This window comes from Ranitomeya imitator, chromosome 3 (assembly GCF_032444005.1).
Source record: "Ranitomeya imitator isolate aRanImi1 chromosome 3, aRanImi1.pri, whole genome shotgun sequence".
In the NCBI taxonomy this organism is placed as follows: Eukaryota; Metazoa; Chordata; class Amphibia; order Anura; family Dendrobatidae; genus Ranitomeya; species Ranitomeya imitator.
Genome location: NC_091284.1, coordinates 659,119,551 through 659,143,852, shown reverse-complemented (window position 1 = coordinate 659,143,852; position 24,302 = coordinate 659,119,551). Strand labels below are relative to the sequence as shown.

Sequence of the window (24,302 nt, the reverse complement as noted above, 5' to 3'; positions counted from 1 at the left end):
GCTTCTAACAATCCATGCATCTTACTGCTTACCGGGGATGGTGCCTGCGGTGAAGCGGGATCCCAGGGTCACTGCTGTCGGAGGCAGGAGTAGGGCGACTGGGAGAAAGGGGTGTTCGGAAGTGCGACGCTGTGGGAGTTCGGTGGTGCAGGGGCTCCGTCGACATTTTGTTAAAAGCCGGAGCCCCTGTACTTCCATTGTTTGCTTTGCGGTGGACTCCAGGAAAATGGCTGCTGGGGGCAGTACATGCGCAAAGATCTCATCTCCCGAGATCTTGGTGCCGAGATCTCCATCTGTGCATGTAGTGCACCCAGCAGCCATTTTCCCATAATCCACCGCAATGTAAACCACGGAAGTGCGGGGGTCCCGGGCATTAAAAAAAAAAAAAAAAAATGTTGGCAGAACCCCACCACCACCACCCGCAGTGTCGCACCTGTCACACCCCCTCATTCCAGCCTGAGGCCAGCCACTCTTGGCTCCTCCAGCAGCGACCTTGGGACCCTGTTCCATCGCTGCTGGTAAAGTATATTCTAATTATAAGACGCACCCCCATTTTCCCCCCAAAGTGCAGCTTATAATCTGAAAAATACGATATTATAACTTTAATTACATTATTAACCTTTTGAAAGCGGGAGTGCTCATGTATGCGGAGCACGGTATATGGCATGATTGCACACTACAATTACTATACATGTACCCAGAGGAACATCAATATATTTACTATGTGTAGGCAGCTCGGTGGTGGCTCAGTGGTTGGCACTGTAGCTTCATCAGCGCTGTTGTCCTGGGTTCAAATCCCGCCAAGGACATTTACAAGGAGATTGTATGACCCTCCCCTGTGTTTGCATGGATTTCTTCCAGCTTCTCCAGTTTCCTACCACACACCAAAGACATACTGATTGGGGCTCACAATCTAGATTCCCTATGGGACAGTGCTGATAATGTTTGTAAAGCACTGCGGAATATGACAACGCTATATCAATGAGTAAACTAAATATTGCGACTATGTTGATTGGATAATTATAATATTCTCTATAGACCATGGCAACAGGCATGGCGAGAGAAGGCGTGCGGAAGAGGGGACCTCCCCATTTGTCCGGTTTTCTTGTTAACAAGATCTTCAATAAATGGAATATAGGATTTAAAAATGTGAAAGATTTGGGGCAGTTCTAATTCACCAACAAAGCATTTAGCGGCAAGGCTTTTCAAGATAAGAAGTAAAAAAAACATCTGTGTGGAGGAACATGTTGAACCATGCCATACATCTGTATTCCAAAGTGCAGCGAGTCAGTGCAATATTCTTAGAAGAACTCCAGCTGCTCTGAGACGATGATGGGAGTGTATTTTTGGCTAGAGCTGCATTTTTTGTGACCTTCTCTCAGGAAAGCAACAGTAAGTACTGTAACAGTGGAAATTAGAGGTATTTTAAGCCTAGTAGCCAGTCCATTAGGCTCTACAGGAGGTCTTCACGCAGTCTTATGGAAGTGGTGGAGATGTTCTATTTCCAATCACTGGGAAGATCTTCTTCCCATGGAGTTCCATCTCCCTTAAATTTTACTTTACAAAGCTCATTTTACTAGGTACACAAAATATTACACTATGACAACAAGAGGAGCATAACTCAGACAAAAGAAAACATTAATTTACCTTCGCCATGAAGTCTTCTAAGGGCTCCACAAAGATTTTGCTCTGCTGCTGAATAAACTGCTCACAAGCTGCCTTCAGGTGGCGGTCGACGTCTTTCTTCGAGTCAATGTAATGCTCCTTTATTTCTGGCGTTCCCTGAAGAGTAAAACGAACTCTTACTAGAATTCTCCACCTACAACCAATACAGAACATACTGTGCAACAGAAAAAGGAGCTGTAGGCTACCTGGAGTAAGAACTCAAGGATGGCATTATTGCTGTTCAGCCTGAAGAAGCGTGGCACCGTCTTTGGGTGAAGAATTTTGAATGCAGCATCTAGAAATTGTCAACATAAAAATGAATGACCAAATGTGCATGAGAAAGTAGAAACTAGACATGACGTTCAGCAGATCATAAGCTTGATATGTAATAGAACTTTTAGGTGACTTTTCAGAATAAGCAGTCGTGCGTGTTCATAAGGAGTAACACCATTTCTGGCAATTATATGACTAGTTTCCTGCATTTTTAGCAGTTTTTCCCTCAGCATTAGAAGCCTCAGTTCTACATTTTTGTCATATTGCTTGAATCTCCTTCCTTCAATGGAGTCTATTTACAGGCTTTTGCTATGCAACCAAGAGCAGCAAGATGTAGGGTCTGAGACCCGGATTCCAATGATGCGTCTCTTGCGACTCTCTGTTTCAGTTTGAGTTGCCTGTTTGTTCATTTCTATCTTGTTGCTTCTCCTGCTTTCTCACTAACTGATAAACCTACTGCCTTTCGGTGGGGTGTATACTGTAGGGGCGGAGCTAACTTTTTTATGTGCATAGTGTCAGCCTCCTAGTGGCAGCAGCAAACACCCATCGTTCCTGTGTCCCCCAATGAAGCAATAGAGAAAAGCAGCGAGCTGTCTCAAGACCTTTGCAACCTTATTGTTGCAAAACATTCTAACAGCATTGGTTACAGAATAATTTCAAAACTACTGAAGGCTCCACTGTGTTTGAGACAAAATCCGGAAGTGGAAAGACAATACTTTTACCATAAACCAGACATGATCAAAGCAAGATTTCAGACAGAGAAGTGAAAAAAATGATCAGAAGAGTGGACCAAGAGCCAGGTACCAGCTGGGAGAGCTACAGAAAGACCTGGTATCAGTAGGCACAACTGTTTCAAAGAAAATAATAATACGTAATGCACTCAACCTTCAAGCCTGTATGCATGTTCACCACGCAAGACCCCACTGCTGAACAAAAAGCAAGTTCAATCGGGTTTACAATTTGCTCAAAAACATTTAGACAAACCTGTGAAATACTAGGAGAATATGGTCTGCTCAGATTAGACCAAAATGGAACTCTCTGGATGACATAATACACACAATGTTTGGAGGCCAAAAGGCACTGCATATCACCGAAAACACCATATACAGTTGTGCTCAAACGTTTACAAACCCCGGCAGAATTTTTGCCTTCTTTGCCTTTTTTCAGAGAATATGAATGATCACACCAAAACGTTTTCCCCACTCATGGTTACTGGTTGGGTGAAGCCATTTATTGTCAAACTACTGTGCTTTCTCTTTTTAAATAGAGATTGTATTGAAGAATGGGCCAAAAAAATCACACCTGAGCAATGCATGTGACTATTTTCTCCTTACTGAAGGCGTCCTGAAGCGGCCATCATCAATAATGGCTTCTGTACGAAATATTAAATTTTATTAAGCGTGATCAATACTTTCTCCCTGTGTCATTTCTCAATATTACACATAACTTAAAGCTGCAAATATAGTGTTAATCTGCAGGTTACTAGCGTTCTGAACTTGTCCAACGCCAGCACTTAGTAAATTAACTTTACTCCTCCCAGCAACGGTAGGGTTTCAGCCACCGCTCAGTGTATAGAGCGCGATGTCATCATACCACCAGCACTAACAGCCAGCTCTAATGCTGTCAAGTCACTGCGGAGAGGAGCAGTTACATATGTGTCCCATCATTTTGTGCACATAAATTAGGACACTGCTGACAGCATGACAAGCTCAACAAAAAAAAACAAAGCTGGTTTTATGACTGTTTTGATAGATATTCAAACTTCTGGTGTTTAGATAAAAACCGTGTCAAACTATTAACTTGTAGCCTTTTTCACCAATAGGGTTAATTTCCCCAAGATCAGTTTTTGGGGTGTTTTTTCAGATGCAAAGGAACACATCACATGTTAGTTCCAATAAAGTGTATCAGATTTATATGAATATCAAATTTTTCCCCCAATTATTGTGGAAACTGACCAATTTTAAAATTCTCAACATGTCAATATCCTTATAGCAATTATGTGTTATATTTGAGATAAGACTTTAAAGGGACTCTGTCACCCCCTCCAGCCGTTAGAAACTAAAAGAGCCACCTTGTGCAGCAGTAATGCTGCATTCTGACAAGGTGGCTCTTTTAGTTATTGGTGCAGTCAAAGCAGAAATAAAGCATTTTATAATTTCGCAAAAATACCTGTCTTTAGTCGTGGAGGCAGGTCTTAACCCCTCTGCTGCACACGCCACACTTCAGTCACTCAAGGCTTCTTCGGCGTCGGGCGCCGCCCCCTCTGCGCTGTTTTCAAATCAAATCCGGCGCCTGCGCTGTTTTGTTCTGCCTGGGGCAGGCACAGTGAGCGCTGCCCATCTGACCTCAGATGCAGTCTCGCAGACTGCGCCTGTGCGGCCGCCCTGCTTGTGAATCCCAGCCCCGCACTGTGCATAATGCATAACACACTGCGGGGCTGGGATTCACAAGGTGGGTGGCCGCACAGGCGAAGTCTGTGAGACTGCATCTGAGGTCAGACGGGCAGCGCTCACTGTGCCTGCCAAAGGCAGAACAAAACAGTGCAGGCACCGGATTTGATTTGAAAACAGCGCAGAGGGGGCGGCGCCCGACGCCGAAGAAGCCTTGAGTGACGGCAGTGTGGCGTGTGCAGCAGAGGGGTTAAGACCTGCCTCCACGACTAAAGATAGGTATTTTTGCAAAATTATAAAACGCTTTATTTCTGCTTTGACTGCACCAATAACTAAAAGAGCCACCTTGTCAGAATGCAGCATTACTGCTGCACAAGGTGGCTCTTTTAGTTTCTAATGGCTGGAGGGGGGTGACCGAATCGCTTTAATGTTTTAACTGGAAAGCCTACAGCCTGCAATAACCATTGTGCCGCCTCACCACCACCCGAGCTGCAGCACCCCTAACCTTCTGTCTCTTCCCCAGTATCCCGTAGAATGTGAGTCCGCAAGGACAGGGTACTGGTACTGCTGCTACTACAAAATCCGCAGATGATAAATGAAAGGGTCTTTATTGCGTATCCACAGCAGAAACACAGGAAAAATGCATGTAATCCACTTGTGACTATCAAAGTTAAAAGTGACTGTCAGCACAGAATGACTTTTCAAATTAAGTCCTGCCGCTCGGTGCTTCATGGCAGGTCCAATCATTTATATACACCTTCCCACCTGCTTGTTTTCCCTCTTTCTCCACACCTCCCTCTTCTATTGACAGCTCTGGCTTCAAAGAGCCAGAAAAGAGTGGAGAGAGGGGGAAAGCAAGAAGGTTGGAAGGTGTATATAAATGTTTGGCCCCGCACATGAAGTACTAAGTACCTGTACTTTGTTTAAGGCTGTGTGCACACGTTCAGGATTTTTCACGTTTTTTTCAATATAAAAACACGATAAAACCGCAAAAAAAAAAAAACCGCATACATTAAGCATCCTATTATTAGAATGCAATCCGCAAATTTTGTGCACGTTGCGTTTTTTCTGCGGCGTAATCGCATTCCGGAAAAAAACACAGCATGATCATTCTTTGTGTGGAATCGCGGGGATTCCGCACACATAGGAATGCATTGATCTGCTTACTTTCCGCATGGGGCTATGTCCACCATGTAGGAAGTAAGCGGATCATGTGCAGTTGGTACCCAGGGTGGAAGAGAGGAGACTCTCCTCCAGGCCCTGGGAACCATATAATTGTTAAAAATAAATAAAAAAAAATCGTGATATTCTCACCTTCCGGCGTCCCCTGCAGCCTTCCCGCTCCTCGCGATGCTCCCATTCCCAATAATGCCTTGCGGCAATGACCTGTGATGACCGCTACATCATCACCGCTACGTCATCACAGGTCATTCTAGCAATACCGTTTCAGCAAATAAAGAGCATTTGTTATATAATCTCTAAACTCTAAAACCTATTTGAACAGATTAGTTAAATCTTTATAAAATATCTGCATTACCCATAAAGCAATAATTGGATGCATCATTCTTAGACATTTGCATTGTGCTGCCCCTGATATTTCACCTTTTCTTAGAACACAGACTTCTAAGAAAAGGTGGTCCAGAATTATTTTACGGAAAATTATTGTATTTGCTACAACCCAAGTGTCAGGACTGTCGGCTGCTCCACTTCAACCCCTTTGCGATCATGCAAAGTAAATATATACATTAAATGATCATTGAGAGTGCAGAGAGCGGGCACAAGAGCTGAACCTTTTCGATATACAGCAGGTGAGGACTGTGTTATACAGCTAGTTCCTACCTATGACAGCAGTGACTGGAGCCTGCTCTGATCACTGCTATTTAACAACTAAAATCATTACCCCAATAAAGGGAATATTATCACTTACCTTTAACACCCACTTTTCAGACACTTATTGGCTGACATAGAAATATGCTCACATAGCAAACTTTTGAGCTACTTCTCCTGTCAACCAATCAAAAACCCCATAAGGACATATTTGCCCGATGACCCCAAATTCCATAAAATGTATTGGTTTCAACAATGTTCAGATGCAATAAGAGCACTTTGGTTAGATGTGTGTGCTAAGAGAGTAATAGGTTACCAATTGTAGCAGTGACATGCAGCAAGCAGATCCAGAATCCTAACCATCAAACAATGCTAATTGTACCATTATACTGTAATGTTATAATGTGCATGCTGTATAAGAAGTATTCCGATCACTTTAAAGGTTCTCTTTAACACACAAGTTTTGCATTTTTTTTTAGTTTAGGCATGCATAAGTATCGTTCCATAATAACATGGTAAGTTACTGAACCAATTTTAGGACATACTGACAACTCAACATATGCATAAAATATCATGTCGCCGAAAAAACAAAGCAATAATGTTAAAAGCCATAAACAGCAACCACACTTCCACTTAGAGCACAAAAAGTAAAAAGTTGTATAGGAGTTGTCCTATGAACAAAGTATTGGACATTTTAATCAAAAGATCTTGGATTAATATTACTGTAAATTCCACAATTGGATGTGTTAAGAAAAATGTTCCTGTGCTGAGATAATCTTATAAAAGTGCCCCTGCTGTGTACTGTATAATGGAGGTGTATAACAATGCAAGAGGGGAGGAAGCAAAAAGTTATACAGACAATCACAGATTATGCTTTCCGTGAGTTAAAACATTTCCCTACATGTTTTACCTCACAGAAAGCAGCATCTGCAATCTCCTGCTGTCATGTAGGTATACTCTTCCAAATCATCCCCTGCCCAGGAGATGTGGTATGATCAGACCATGTTCCTGTACGGTCAGACACAGCCATTACACAGTACACAACAGGGACACAGTTATAAGATTACTAGACCCTGTAGAATGCAATCCCGCAAGGGCAGGGTCCTCGCCCCTCTGTATCAGTCTGTCATTGTTAGTTTTGTTTACTGTAAGTGATATCTGTATTTTGGTGTAACCCCTTCTCATATACAGCACCATGGAATTAATGGTGCTATACAAATAAATAATAATAATGGTGGCCCGATTCTAATGCATCGGGTATTCTAGAATATGCATGTCCATCTAGTATATTGCACAGCCCACGTAGTATATTGCCCAGCTACATTGTATATTGCCCAGCCACGTAGTATATGAGAGCTTTTAGCGCATAAAAATGGCCATATTTATGTGTACCTCGCAGCCACTTTACGGCATCTCTCTTATACGAGGTCCTACGCTTGACCTACCTCACCGAGAATAAACGTCTCCATCTGAATGGGTACATGTGAAACCTCTTCTTGGACTCAAATTCTCTCTTTCTGTGGAGGGGTATTGGACCTACTATAATTAAAACACCTGTGGCACTCCCCGCCTCCTAGCCACAGGTGTTTTAATTATACGAGGTACACATAAATATGGCCATTTTTATGCGCTAAAAGCTCTCATTTTTCATATTTCTAGTGCAGTGATGCAGTTCAAATTTCGTGTTTTCAAGTTTGCATGTTTTGGCGCTGCAGTGTGCTGCCCTTTTTACTTAACAATGAATATCCCTGTCCGTGACAGACAGACAGAAAGACAGAAGGACAGACAAAGACGGAAGTGACCCTTAGACAATTATATAGTAGATCTCAGCACAGAAACATTTAATTTAAAAAAAACAACACATTTTGGAAATTATTATTGCTCTAGGATATATTGATAAAAATGTACTTTGTGGGACAACCCCTTCAAATTCTTCATTCTGCCTTATAAAATCAACAGAAAAGAAAAGGAAACAAAAGCTGACATTACATAGGACAGCAAAGCTACAGGAATTTACATTTTTATATTAAGACCCGAATATAACAAGGAATTCTCACAAGGAATAATCATTTATTATTATTTTGTATTTATTCTCTAAGTGCAGAAATATCCCCAAAAATTAAATTCACAGTGAATTAATTTGCCACAAACATCAAAACTGCAAAGCCTCTAACTAGGACTGTATTGAGGCCCTTTTGAGCTCTAACACAAACAGAATGTTAATATTGTCCAAGTGACCAACAGCCTATTTAACAACACATTGCAGTTACAGGCTACTGTAAAAACGGTCTAAAAATTATCCCTTTTTGCGGAAAGATGCCTACCTTGCTGGTGTTTTTACACATACAGTGCAGACTGAAGAAGCTATTGCTTTTTAAACAAGCAGTGGTGCTGGGTAGGTTCACATATCAAAAGTAAGCACCTGCACCAGGTCATTGCATTTGGGTGGAATGTACTAGTGCAATATTGGACAACAATAGAGAGTGTAATAATTTTTTTTCTTACACAACACGCATACTTTAAAGAAACCGTTCTGTTTAGATTTCTGGAATGTGAGGATAATTTTTTTTTGTCTTTGGAAAAAGACAGAAGAAAAGCAAAAAATATACTGTTGTTGTTTTTCCCTCTCAAACGCCGGGAAGTACCCTTTTCTGACACACAAGCTTTGGTTTCAGGATTTTTCTTCAGTAGCAAAGTAAGGACTGAAGGGTATTAATCTGCCTTATTGTTTGCAGTGTAAGTAAAAAAAAAAAATAATGTTATTAATGTGCTATGTACTGCAGTTTATGACAGATCAATTCACAGTCATAAGCCTGCTTTCTGCCTGATTCAGTGTTCCACAGTGTGTGAAATAGCGCCAGAATTTTTTATTTTTTTTTTTGCAGTTCTCACAAATGGCAAATTGTTAGAAATCAGTGGGACCTGCGAATTTCAGGAATTTTTAATCAATTTTAAGTCAATTTTCAACAAATTGATCCACTTTTCTATAATCTTTACTACTGGCAGGAAAGCATAAATATTTACCGTATATACTAGAGTATAAGCCGAGAATTTCAGCCCATTTTTTTAGGCTGAAATTGCCCATCTCGGCTTACACTCGAGTCATACCCAGGGGTCGACAGGGGAGGGGGGACGGAGCGGTTTAATAATACTCACCTGCTCCTGGTGCGGACCTGGGACGTCCCTGGTTCCTCGATGCCGGCAGCTTCTTCCTGTAGTGAGCAGTCACATGGTACCGCTCATGACAGTAATGAATATGGACCCGGCTCCACTCCCATAGGGGTGGAGCCGCATATTCATTACTGTAATGAGCGGTACCATGTGACCGCTCAATACAGGAAAGAGGCTGCCGCGCCGGGGAAGCAGGGACCGCGCCAGGAGCAGGTGAGTATAAGCAGTGCGCGATATTCACCTGCTCCCCGTTCCACCGTCGCTAGCCGCCGCTGCATCTTCTGCACGGACGCACAGGTCAGAGGGTGCGGTGACGCGATTAGTGCGCGCCGCCCTCTGCCTGAACAGTCAGTGTGGAGGACGCGGAAGACAGCAGCGGTCGGCGCTGGAACGCGGGGGGGTTGGGGGTATGGGAATATAGCAAGTGCCGGGGGTCTGAGCGACGAGAGGTGAGTATGTGATTTTTTATTTTTTTTTATCGCAGGAACAGCATATGGGGGAAATGACTGTATGGAGCATCTTATGGGACCATAATCAGCATTTATGGAGAATTACATGGGGCAAATGACTGTATGGAGCATCTTATCTATATATATATAATTGTCTAAGGGTTTTTCCGTCTGTCTGTGTGTGTCTGTCCTGGAAATCGCACGTCTCTGATTGGTCGAGGCCGCCAGGCCTCGACCAATCAGCGACGGGCACAGCATGGCGACAATGGTGTCATAAAGGCTGCCTCGACCAATCAGCGACGGGCACAGTCTGCCGCGAATTCGCCTCGACCAATCAGCGACGGGCACAGTATCGACGTAGATGTCATAATGGTTGCCATGGCGACGATGTCATAAAGGTTGCCTCGACCAATCAGCGATGGGCACAGTCTGCCGCGAATTCTGGAATCATCATTGTCCATATACTACGGGGACATGCATATTCTAGAATACCCGATGCGTTAGAATCGGGCCACAATCTAGTGGGACCATAATCAGCATTTATGGAGCATTACATGGGGCAAAGGACTGTATGGAGCATCTTATGGGGCCATAATCCGTATTTGTGGAGCATTATATGGGGTGTATTTTGTATGGAGCATCTTATGGGGCCCATCATAAACTGTATGGAGCATTATATGGGGCGTATTTTGTATGGAGCATTATATGGGGCCCATCATGAACTGTATGGAGCATTATATGGGGCTCTTGATTCAATATGGATATTCAAAAACACAACCTACTGATGTCTCAATTAATTTTACTTTTATTGGTATCTATTTTTATTTTTGACATTTACCGGTAGCTGCTGCATTTTCCACCCTAGGCTTATACTCGAGTCATTAAGTTTTCCCAGTTTTTTGTGGCAAAATTAGGGAGGGGGGGGGTCTGCTTATACTCGAGTATACATGGTATATATATTTGGCCATTGCATCACTAAGTGACTGAAAGTAGTTCACATTTATGTCTGAATAACCAAATATAAAATCGGCGCACAATAAGCAGCTGATCCTATGATCTTTGCTGCAGAGTTGGTTTCTGCGAGGAATCAATATTCATTATGGCAGTTTTCAAATCCATGTTAAAACCATAGCAAATCTACGGCCATAAAAAGAACACATTACCAATACAAACAATGGGAGGTGTTTCGTGGGCAGTTTTTATAAGGATTTCAATGCTGAATAAGTGTCAAAATCAGTGTGGAAAAACCTCAGAGTGATATACTCTACGGAATATAGTAGACAAACCTCAGATGTAGATTAATGAATTTTCTTTAGAGACAGCAGAATCTTAGTTAATTAATTGAAAATAAAGACATGCAATGAGAGCAGATGCACATCATGCATGCAGATTATTGCAGGTGAACATGAAGAAAAACTAAATATGAAGGTGACCAGAACAGGATGGGTTCACTCCCTGTCCTGCTCCCCCACACACCACAAGAGAAATACCTCTTGTTTTCTTGAGGTCCAAGGAAATTTCCTTTATGGTGAATTCAGTATGAAAAGGAGCGATCTGCTCTCGCATGATAAGAAGATGTTTGATCAGGAACAGCTGTCCATCGACCGGTGTCTGAATGACAAACACACAAAAGAGACGAGTTATTAAATAGTAACAAAAAATCTCATTACTAAGCAATGTTGAAAATGAGTACAGCAATTACTACCTGGGAACCATGGCTTCTTAAGTAAGTAGATAAAAGACAGCTGGTAATGTAAGTTCACATAGTGGGGCACAGTATTTCTGCCGAACATGTATGTAGGCCTCTACCCTATTTTGGATCTCTTCATAACTAATAGACTGGACATTCAGCGTCTCCCACTCACATGCCACCTCATCTCGCTCCTTATCTGTTGGTGTCCCCCAATGTTCAGTTCTAGGACCCTGATCTTCTCCATCTACACCTTCAGCCTTGGACAGCTCAGAGTCCCACGGCTTTCAGTATCACCTCTATGCGGATAACACGCAGATCTAACTCTCTGAACCTGATATCAGCTCCTTACTAACCAAAATCCCACAATGTCTGTCCGCTATTTCATCTTTCTTCTTTGCTAGATTTCTAAAACTTTGAGTTCCTGCTTGACAGCCGCCACCATATGTATACATTGCCTCTTAGGCAATCCCTGCATGTGCTGTGGCTGTTGAACAGCAGCAGTAGGATCTTGAACATATTTTTCGAGAACGCCAAGGACGCTTTGTTAGCACACAAGCATGATCAGATAACGCCTTATCCAAGCACAGTCGCTCATCACTACTGTCTAGTCATCATCAGTAACTGATAGGAGTTGCTGGATCTATGTAGAGAACTTCAGTGGTACATTGACTTCTGTCATACTTTACTGGACCTCCAAACCCTGGCAACAATTAGTCGCTCTGGCTTTTGTAACTTCAGGAAAAATATATCTGGATATATCTGGCAAAATTTCTTTTCAACATCCCTGTGAACGGTTCCTATGATTTCCTGGTTCTCAGAAATACCTAATATTCCCGTCAGATGAAGTAAAACAAATTAGAATCCATATAAAAAAGATCAAAAGCATAAAGTCCTTGAAATAAAAATATAAGACTTGTAAGGCAAGATTTAACTACAGTACAGACCAAAAGTTTGAACACCTTCTCATTTAAAGATTTTTCTATATTTTCATGACTATGAAAATTGTACATTCACACTGAAGGAATCAAAACTATGAATTAACACGTGGAATTATATACTTAACAAAACAGTGTGAAACAACTGAAATACGTCTTATATTCTAAGTTCTTCAAAGTAGCCACCTTTGGCATTGATGACGGCTTTGCACACTCTTGGCATTCTCTTGATGAACTTCAATAGGTAGTCACCGAGAATGGGTTTCACTTCACAGGTGTGCCCCGACAGGTTTAATAAGTGGGATTTATTGCCTTATAATTGGTGTTGGGATCATCAGTTGTGTTGTGCAGAAGTCTGGTGAATACACAGCTGATAATCCTACTGAATAGACTGTTAGAATTTGTATCATGGCAAGAAAAAAGCAGCTAAATAAAGAAAAACGAGTGGCCATCATTACTTTAAGAAATGAAGGTCAGTCAGTCCAAAAAATTGGGAAAACTTTGAAAGTGTCCCCAAGTGCAGTGGCAAAAACCATCAAGCGCTACAAAGAAACTGGCTCACATGAGGACCGCCCCAGGAAAGGAAGACCAAGAGTCACCTCTGCTTCTGAGGAGAAGTTTATCCGAGTCAGCAGCCTCAGAAATCACAGGTTAACAGCAGCTCAGATTAGAGACCAGGTCAATGTCACACAGTTCTAGCAGCAGACACATCTCTACAACAACTGTTAAGAGGAGACTTTGTGCAGCAGGCCTTCATGATAAAATAGCTGATTGGAAACAACTGCTAAGGACAGGCAACAAGCAGAAGAGACTTGTTTGGGCTAAAGAACACAAGGAATGGACAGGAGACCAGTGAAAATCTGTGCTTTGGGTCTGATGAGTCCAAATTTGAAATCTTTGGTTCCAACCACCGTGTCTTTGTGTGACGCAGAAAAGGTGAACGGACAGACTCTACATGCCTGGTTCCCACCGCGAAGCATGGAGGAGGAGGGGGTGATGGTGTGGGGGTGCTTTGCTGGTGACACTGTTGGGGATTTATTCAAAATTGAAGGCATACTGAACTAGCATGGCTACCACAGCATCTTGCAGCGGCATGCTATTCCATCTGGTTTGCGTTTAGTTGGACCATCATTTATTTTTCAACAGGACAATGACCCCAAACACACCTCCAGGCTGTGTAAGGGCTATTTGACCAAGAAGGAGAGAGTGATGGGTTGCTATGCCAGATGACCTGGCCTCCACAGTCACCAGACGTGAACCCAATCAAGATGGTTTGGGGTAAGCTGGGCCGCAGAGTGAAGGCAAAAGGGCCAACAAGTGCTAAGCATCTCTGGGAACTCCTTCAAGATTGTTGGACCATTCCTGGTGACTACCTCTTGAAGCTCATCAAGAGAATGCCAAGAGTGTGCAAAGCAGTCATCAAAGCAAAGGTGGCTACTTTGAAGAACCTAGAATATAAGACATATTTTCAGTTGTTTCACACTTTTTTGTTAATTATATAATTCCACATGTGTTAATTCATAGTTTTGATGCCTTCAGTGTGAAAGTACAATTTTCAGTCATGACAATACAGAAAAATCTTTAAATGAGAAGGGGTGTCCAAACTTTTGGTTTGTACTGTATATATGTATTTGAAAAACAGCAAGTATACTTTTAGACATTTTACAGATCGATATTGTATACATCACCCTTTACAGTCTATAAAGCAATAATATAGTTGTACATCATGCACAATGTTTGTAGCATGTCTGAAGAGCTATGTGTTCATGTACTTTGACCCATTCTTGCGCCTGCGAATGATCTGAATAATGTGTGACATTCAGGACTGCAGAGGACAAGGTGAATGAGGATAATGGCCCATTTGTATATAATGCAACTCGACTGGCCGGAACACCAAGGACATTCAGATATCCCTGGGGCAACAATGAGAAAAAAAAATCTCCCAATGTCTGACATGACAGCCTCCCGTTGGGAAATTTGGCCGATTTATCCAAACACTGAGCATAAAGATATATTAATGAAGAAAATGTAAAACAATTTTGCTCCTGCCATTCACTCTGGACATTAAGAACTATGCATGACTGAAAATGTAAATGAAATATGCATGAAAAATATAAAGTATATTATAAAGCAAGAGGTGTAAATTATGACACACATCACAGCATACACGCCTCACTGCCAGTGCCAATGTTTCAACATTGTGACTGCTGAATTAAAATACATTATGTCACATCCAGCAGGGAGAACAAGCATGTGTAACAGTAAAATGCCAGGATTATAAGGTAGGCCTAGGGTGAAGGCATTCATTATCCAAATGTATAGTTAGTAATTGGGCCGGTTTCTTGCACAGCAGCTGAACTACATCCTTTTCCCATTAGTTTGGGAGTTGGATGGAAAGGCGGATTTTAATGTTAAAAAGCCTTCTAAGAGGGCATAATAAGGTAAAAGAGATCTACAACTATGAAAACACTTTTTTTTTATAGAAAAAGGCCAGAAGGATTTACCATGCTAGAGACTGTTTTATTTGCCAGAGTGGAGAGCCACTATCAGAAAACACATCTCCTTCCGGTTAAGAGTTCAGGGTATATACCAGCGTTTTGGATGAGATTTTCCAAAACCTTATCCACAGTAGACTACATTCGGGAGAACCCACCGATATCTGTAGGCTCGGCCAATGGTCTAACGTTTATGGAACTCTTTCGCAAGAAATTATGTCAAGGGAGATCCAAGAGGACCCAGGATGTCTGATATCAGACCGCCAATCCTTCCATTATCGGTGAAATCACTCACTGATAGAGGAGACTGGTAGCAGCTCTCCGAGGACACAGGAGCTCTCCGAGGACACAGGAGCTCTCCGAGGACACAGGAGCTCTCCGAGGACACAGGAGCTCTCCGAGGACACAGGAGCTCTCCGAGGACACAGGAGCTCTCGACAAAGCAACTCTGCATACGGAGGAGGGAGAGATGGCCGTTGTCCAACCGATGCTTCCGGCAATGGCTGGCTAACTTGTCAGTGTAAATTCATTGGCAGTGTGAATTTTACAAGTCTAAAACAATTCTTCAATGTAATTTGCATAATCTGGTGCAGATTTCCTCACATAAAAAAATGTGCACGGATAAGTCCCATCTGGACAGACCCACAGCTAGTGATCTCAACTCCCATATACTGTTAACCCCTTAGTGACCACCAAATACCTTAAAACTGACCTTAGACATAAGTGAATAGCATCCTGTAACAAGTGAAAATGCAGCAGCTGTCAGCTGTGTATACTAAAGCCGAAAACCTGCTGCATCAGTCACGATCGGCGTTGACACCGACCATGGCTGTTTAACCCCTTAGATAGTCTATGGTGAGTATACCATCTAGATCAGGGGTCCTCAAACTACGGCACGCAGGCCACATTCGGCCCGCCAGAGACATTTATCCGGCCTCTGGGCCCGGCCGACATTGAACTTCACTAAAGTTCAATGCCGGTAGGCCCTGTAATCACGGGCAGAACGAGGCGGCGAGGAAAGGTGATGCGCGGTCCACCGTATGCAGCACAGACCATGTGATTGTCATTATGCCACCTGCGCGGCCTGATGACGTCACGTCGCCTGTGACAAAGAAGACGGAGTCGAGCGGGCACCTCTTGAGAGCAGCGGGGGACATAGGTGAGTACTGGTATTTTTATTTATCTGGACTATGCTGCCTATTGGGGACCTGTGCTGCCTATTGGAGACTATGCTGCCTATTGGGGACATTTACCTGCCTATTCGGGACCTGTGCTGACTATTGGGGACATTTACCTGCCTATTGGGGACTCTCACACCACACCAGTCTGAGCCGGAGGTAAAAACAGAGTTCCACCAGTACGGGCACTGGTGAGGCTCAAAGGATATTGACTGGCAAGGCTGCATTGATGGGCAGTGCAGTCTGTATGTCTCTGTGTGGGCAATTTTATTGCTGATATATTGTTTTTGTAGCGCTGTATATATATATATATATATATATATATTGGTATTTTACTAATAGCAATTTGGAATCCCTAGGAAACAATGATATCAAGAGAGAGAACAATTGCTTCACTTGTTACAACTAGCAGTGACAAATATGGAACTGGACATTGACCATCTCACAAGCCAAAAGCAGGCCCATAGTTCCCATTGAAATACCGGTAAGTTTGTTGATTTAACTTTACTTGTTCTTCATTTTAAATATCGTATTTGTTCCTGTTTTGTTTTTACTTCAAAATAAGATATGTGCAGTGTGCATAGGAATTTGTTCAGAGTTTTTTTTTTAAACTATATTCCGGCCCCCCAATGATATAAGGGACCGTGAACTAGCCCCCTGTTTAAAAAGTTTGAGGACCCCTGATCTAGATGGTTATCACAGTGTGGGGGCACCCTCTTTAACCCCATCGACATCCTGAGATCATGATTGTGTGGTCCTGATGGTAGCCGTAGCAGTTCATGGCTAAATTATGACTTAAAAGTCTGCAGACTGTAGTGACCTGCTCAGATTCAGGCAATAAAAATAACATTTTTCTTGAACATTAAGCACCTGTAGGGTTATTAACCCCTTCACGTTGCGGCCCTTTTTCGTTTTTTGTTCCCCTCCTTCCAGAGCCATAACTTTTTTATTTTTCCGTCAATATGGTCATGTGAGGGCTTATTTTTTGCGGGAAGAGTTGTGCTTTTGAACGACACCATTGGTTTTACCATGTCTTGTACTAGAAAACGGGAATAAATTCCAAGTGTGGTGAAATTGCAAAAAAGTGCAATCCCACACTTCTAAAAACTAGAAAAAACACATAAAATGCATAAAATCCCACAGCACATGGTTTTTTGATTGGCTTTTTTGCTAGGTTCACGAAATGCTAAAACTGACCTGCCATTATGATTTTCCAGGTCAGTACAAGTTCATTGACACCTAACATGTCTAGGTTTTTTTTTATCTAAGTGGTGACAAATTTTTTCAAAACTTTGCTAAAAAAAAAAAAAAAAAAAAAAAAGCGCCATTTTCCGATACCCATAGCGTCTCCATTTTTCGTGATCTGGGGTCGGGTGAGGGCTTATTTTTTGCGTGCCGAGCTGACGTTTTTAATGATACCACATTTGTTCAGTTAAGTTTTTTTGATCGCCCATTATTGCATTTTAATGCAATGTCGCGGCGACCAAAAAACATAATTCCGGCATTTCAAATTTTTTTCTCGCTACGCTGTTTAGCGATTAGGTTAATGCTTCTTTTTTTTATAGATCGGCCGATTCTGAACGCCGCGATACCAAATATGTGTAGGTTTGATTTTTTTCATTGTTTAATTTTGAATGGGGCGAAAGGGGGTGATTTAAACTTTTATATATTTTTTTTATATATTTTTAAAAACTTTTTTTTTTTAAACTTTTGCCATGCTTCAATTGCCTCCATGGGAGGCTAGAAGCTGGCACCACTCGATCGGCTCAGCTACATAGCAGCGATCATGAGATCGCTGCTATGTAGCTTAAATGCAGGCTTGCTATGAGCGCCGACCACAGGGGGGCGCTCACAGCAGGCTGGCATCAGTAACCATAGAGGTCTCAAGGACCTCTATGGTTACCATCCTGACGCATCGCCGACCTCCAATTATGTGACAGGGGTCGGCGATGCGCTCATTTCCGGTCGAGGGGAGACTGATGAGTATAGGCGAGCAGGCCGAGGGGAGACTGATGAGTACAGGCGAGCAGGCCGAGGGGAGACTGATGAGTACAGGCGAGCAGGCCGAGGGGAGACTGATGAGTACAGGTGAGCAGGCCGAGGGGAGACTGATGAGTACAGGCGAGCAGGCCGAGGGGAGACTGATGAGTACAGGCGAGCAGGACTTTGCACTGATGCACAGAGCTTAGTCTCGCAGCTACAAGACTACACAGCCAAAAGAAATCCCCTCGATCTGACAATGTGCAGCTAACAGAATCAGACGTCTCCCTTGGGCAGAACAAATTCTGAAATCGTATTTATTCATCTAGTAGTGGGGGAGAAAGGTTCAGGTTAAAATCTCGCAATTGATTCTAATGCTATCCTTCTGAGTGCTGGAAACAAGTGACCCGTGTGTCAGGGAAGATTGTGTATAGCGGTATTCACTGTACTGTCACATGTCTACTGACATTACATAACGTTACGGCCCCCAAAACCAGAGGAATTTGAGCCCAGAGGCATCAGTCACTCCTGGGCTCTAGTAACTGAAGGGGCCCATAGGATGTTCTACACCTTACACCAACATCACAGGGAAAGTGGGAAAAGGGGATATATTACAGAGCTTACATTGGGGATGTTACCGATCTACTTGGTCCCATGTATGTGGCTCCCTAACTTTGCAAAAGGTTAATGAAACATGAGAAAAGATCGGATGTAAGATGGTGGGGGGATGTTATATGAATGTCCCTCCAACCTCACAACAAATGTACAATAAATGCATAGTTAAATTATATGGTGCCTTCCTTTTAAATGTGACTGGTACTGTTATTCTGATTTCCAGGCATCTTTTCAGGTATTAATTGGCTGCCATCATCTATACATATTGTAGCACCTACCCCCTGCTCTGGGCTAGTCCATCTAACAGCAAGGGGAAATCGCACAAACAAGCAAAGAACAATGTGCATAGTCCATCCTCGGACACTCCCCTGCTCCTAGCTGGACTAGCCCAGAGAAGTGGGAGTTGCTCAGACTTACACAGCACAGTGTGCATAGTCCATCCTCGGACACTCCCCTGCTCCTAGATGGACTAGCCCAGAGAAGAGGGAGTGGCTCAGACTTCCACAGCACAGTGTGCATAGTCCATCCTCGGACACTCCCCTGCTCCTAGATGGACTAGCCCAGAGAAGAGGGAGTGGCTCAGACTTCCACAGCACAGTGTGCATAGTCCATCCTCGGACACTCCCCTGCTCCTAGATGGACTAGCCCAGAGAAGAGGGAGTTGCTCAGACTTACACAGCACAGTGTACTCTAGTGCAGGGGTCCCCAACTCCAGTCCTCAAGGCCCACCAACATGTCATGTTTTCAGGATTTCCTTAGTCTTGCCCAGGTAATTGCATCACCTGTGCAATGCAAAGGAAATCCTGAAAACATGACCTGTTGGTGGGCCTTGAGGACTGGAGTTGGGGACCCCTGCTCTAGTGTACACATGGAGAAGACTGAAAATCAGAGGAATTGTGCCTAAAAGATTAAAAAGAATGGCAACCTGCTACTTTAACCATGCAATATGTATTTGCTATGAAGGCTCTTTTTAAGTTATAAAATATGCATGTATCTTGGGGACAGTGTTAATATGGGAATTAGCAGTGTGCCCAGAATTGGCTGGTATTTTCCTTAAGCTCTGTTCCTATTGTTTTGCTTTCTGCTACGATATGTAGTACACAAATTTGCCATTTAATTACTGCAGCCATGTTTGAATCATTTTCTGTCGGCAGCTTATAATAATACAGCAGACACTGCAGATTCTATTACTGACGTTTACTCTAATGCAAAATTATATTATGTGCATAAAAAGAATCTGACAGCTGGGTTTTGCTCTGTAAACTACAGACAGGGCCATAATAGCACTATAATACTGAGTAAAATACCTGTGGTGAAGAAATACGTTTTGTGGTTCTTGTGTAATGAGTGTTTAACATTTTGTTGTAATCATGTCTTCGTGCATCGTGGTGGGACTATTGGGTGGCACTATGTGCAGGGTATTTTCATGTTGCTCTAGCTCCTCCTGATTGAATGACAGGTCACTGACCGGTCAGTAACCTGCCTCCTATTTTAAATATCACGCCTGTGCTGTACTTTATTTTGTCTCCAAAAAACATTAGGTCTCACACAAAATGACAGCAGCGGTGCATGCGAGGTCACATCTAGAAGTCTACACCTAAATAAAATGGGAATGGTTGGTGATATCAACTTCCTGTTTGTTGCACATTAGTATATGGGAGGGGGAAACTTTTCAAGCTGCGTGGTGACCATTGCGGCCATTTTGAAGTCGGCCATTTTGGATCCAACTTTATTTTTTCCAATGGGAAAAGGGTCATGTGACGCATCAAACTTAGTGAGAATTTCACAAGAAAAACAACGGTGTGCTTGGTTTTAAAGTAACTTTATTCTTCCATGAGTTATTTACAAGATTATGACAGCTTCTAAAATGTGTTTAAAGTGTTGCCCATTGTGTTAGATTGCCAATGCAACCCTCTTCTCCCACTCCTGACACACTGATAGCAACACCGCAGAAGAAATGCTAGCACAGGCTTCCAACATCCATTGTTTCAGATCAGTGACCTGTCATTCAAACAGGAGGCAGACGGAGGAGCCAGAGCACCAAGAAAAGACCCTGCCCATAGCCCCACCACAATCCATGAAGACATCAAAACACTTATTACACAAGAACCATAAATCAGGTTTCTTTACCGCAGGTATTTTAATCAGTATTACAGCACTAATATGGCCCTATCTGTAGTTTACACAGCAAAACCCTGCTGACAGGTTCCCTTTAAGTAACTTTTTTAATGCTTCACCTGTACAAGCAAATAAATGAATTCATAGTCAGCACTATATGGCTGTTGGCATATTTTGCTTTACAAGATCTATGTATCCTGATAGACTGCACTTTTATGTATTCTGCCCTGTAGTGTTGAGCATCTTATAGCACAGAAATCAGAAAGCTAGAGGGCCACAGTACATAGCAATGTGGCCTAGATGAGGTATGTTAAGTCTCCAGCTGTCAGCTAAACACAAGGCGGCAATCGTATGAGCTACAGCCCAGAAAGAGCCCAAAGCTGACAAGGGAGTGTGTGCTCTAGGAGCACTAGGATAGGGAGAACAGTATACAAAACAGTGGTTTGGCGTCAAAGGCTAAAAGTGATTAGACTGCATAAGGTGCGTGAACAACACCCATTGGGACTGAGCTGAGAGAACACTGCAGAGGGGGGTTCCGGATTTCTGGTGGTGACTTGTCACCTGTCTATATAGTGCAAGCTTGTCTGCCATGTAGCCTGTAACAAGGCCTGGGAGGGGGTAGTCCTCATCTCCAGTGAGGTTGGCTGACACAGGGTGAGGGTTTAATACTATAGACAGGATAGGACTGTCCTGATTGGGTACACCTTGTTATTTACATGTATTATTACTATAGGGTATATGTTATTTTTTTTCTTGGGTTTTGTCTATGAATTGGCCACAGTGTGAATGTGCTCTTACACACTGCCCTTATACCAGCTTATGCTTTGGCTCATTTCTTTGGTTTTGGGATAGTCATAGGGTCTGTTTGGAAGACTCCCAGAGTGGTAGAGCCTTCGCCTTGAATGTTCTAGAATTTAAATGTAACTGTCCTTGTCAAGTGTTCTGTGCCACAGATGATGAACAGTAACTAAAAGTTGAAAAGCAATGGACACCTTTAGAGCCTTTTCTTACAAGCATATATTGCTCGTTGAAAAAATATTTTTGTACTAGGATTAGAATGATAAAATTTGCTTCAATTTGGCTTCTGCAGCTGTTATGTATCACAGTACATAGCAACCTGCAGAATGCAATTCACAGTAAAATCTGATAGCTTGTCTAAATCTCACCAAGGATAACATCTGCAAAAAGCTCGTATGGATTTGCTTTGGGTACTCCAGTTTCCTCGAATGAATGTATGTGTATGCTTATGCATATGTGTGTATATATATTGTGGAAAGTCGGATCACTTCGCTGCTCCTCGAGGTAGACACAGGCACACGTGGGTTAAAGTCTCTGGGTGGTTTACTGCATCATAAACCCCAAAATGGTAACAGAAAACACAGCTTTTCTGGCTCAAAAGGAAATAAAACGTGTATAAGAAGTCCTACCCAGCACTTCTGGGCCAATACAAATGGCAGCTCCCACAGGAGCGTCAGCCTAGGCCTTGCTTGCCCCTACAAAACACAGACCCAAGGAAAAAAAAAAAAACTGGCTGGACATTTATTTCCCCAGCCACACCCTTGAGGTGGAGATATGGCAAGTAGGCACTCCCGCCCATCTCGTACCTACTCACCTAAAAACCCGCCCATAACATGGTCGCTTCACTCCTTCAGCACATATGCAGAAAGGCACATTTCTAGATCAAGGAGGAAAGCCGTCTCCGTGACACATATAATAATAATAATCTTTATTTTTATATAGCGCTAACATATTACGCAGCGCTTTACAGTTTTTCACACATTATCATCACTGTCCCCCGATGGGGCTCACAATCTAGAATCCCTATCAGTATGTCTTTAGAATGTGGGAGGAAACCGGAGTGCCCGGAGGAAACCCACGCAAACACGGAGAGAACATACAAACTCTTTGCAGTTGTTGTCCTGGGTGGGATTAGAACCCAGGACCCCAGCGCTGCAAGGCTGATATATTATTATATACAAATAGATAGATATGTAGATAGATAGAAAGATATATTATTTTTTTTACATCAGCATCACTGTAAAAAAAACAAAAACAAACATTTATTCCACATGAATAATGCCCCCGCTGATCTAATTCCCCTCATGAATAGTTCCACTGAGTGATTGCTGAGAGGTAGGAGGGGAGACCATAAGGATGTCCAGTCAAATGCTGAAAAACATGTTCAGCCAAAAATGAAACGAGTGGCTGGGGAATACAACAGACTGACAATTTCATGACAGCATTAAACCCCCTAGCCCTTGTTGGATCTGGAGATATATCAGTATATGCAGGGAGAGTTAGTTAGGTGGGCTGCGTATAGGATGTATGTGATTAGGTAATGTGGGTGGTATGTTATCAGGCAATTCCGGGTTTGAATGTGTGATATCGTACTGCTATTACTGTATTAGCGTTGCCGTACCTGTGTGCGTGTGTGTATCTCCAAGCTGGCTACTATAACATATATGTATGTAATGGACTGTCGACTTGTGAGTAATAAATATTCGTTATTGATACAGTGTGTTGTCTCAGTATCTATAATATAACGCTGGGAGCGTCACTCTGTCCGAAGCCTTTATAGACTGCGCAGGCGCAAGCGCCGGCGCAGTCTGGCCCCCACAGAGTGACGCTCCCAGGAGATCGCGGTATGCGTAAGCACTGAACGCATACCGCGATCTCCACCGGAGAGTCAGGGACCGTGGACGCGCCAGGAGGGAGGGTAAGTATAGTCACCTGTCCTCCGTTCCAGCGCTGCGTGCGGCTCCGTCTCCTCTGCTGTGACAGAGTCCAGTCACAGGCAGAGGAGCCGGAGTGTGTGTTCAAGAAAACAGGATTTTTGGTTGCTTACCGTAAAATCTGTTTCTTGAAGCCTCCATTGGGGGACACAGGAACCATGGGTGTATGCTGCTGCCACTAGGAGGCTGACACTATGCAAATAAAAAAATTAGCTCCTCCTCTGCAGTGTACACCCCACCGACTGGCATTAAACTCTTCAGTTAGTGAGAAAGCAGTAGGAGAAAGAACAAGGTTGAAAAACCATAACCACAAACCTGAGAACTGTAAACGTGAGAACAGTCAGAGAACATATAACAAAAACATTGGGAGGGTGCTGTGTCCCCCAATGGAGGCTTCAAGAAACAGATTTTACGGTAAGCAACCAAAAATCCTGTTTTCTTTATCGCCTCTCATTGGGGGACACAGGAACCATGGGACGTCCCAAAGCAGTCCCAAGGGCGGGAAAACAGACTTCCATCAGGTCAGAGGACTCACCACTGCCGCCTGCAGGATCCTTCTGCCTAGGCTGGCGTCCGCCGATGCGTAGGTATGGACCTTGTAAAATTTGGCGAACGTGTGGATGGAAGACCAAGTTGCCGCTTTGCAAAGCTGTAGGGCGGAAGCCCTGTGGTGCACCGCCCAGGAGGCGCCGACTGCCCGGGTAGAGTGAGCCTTAATCCCAGGAGGGGGCACTCTGTTCTTGACCCGGTAAGCCTCCAAAATTGCCGTTCTGATCCAGCG

The 24,302-nt window shown here is 43.1% G+C and overlaps 1 protein-coding gene across 1 annotated transcript in view; it reads right to left on the bottom strand.

Moving 5' to 3' along the window:
- Positions 1-24,302, bottom strand: part of COG3 (component of oligomeric golgi complex 3) — a 131,447-nt gene that overhangs the window by 20,858 nt on the left and 86,287 nt on the right. Inside the window, exons 17-19 of the mRNA XM_069758266.1 lie at positions 11,266-11,386; positions 1,872-1,960; positions 1,648-1,782 (exon numbers count right to left, since the gene is read on the bottom strand). Of these exons, the coding sequence (XP_069614367.1) occupies positions 1,648-1,782; positions 1,872-1,960; positions 11,266-11,386 (345 nt within the window). The remainder of the gene's footprint in view (positions 1-1,647; positions 1,783-1,871; positions 1,961-11,265; positions 11,387-24,302) is intronic.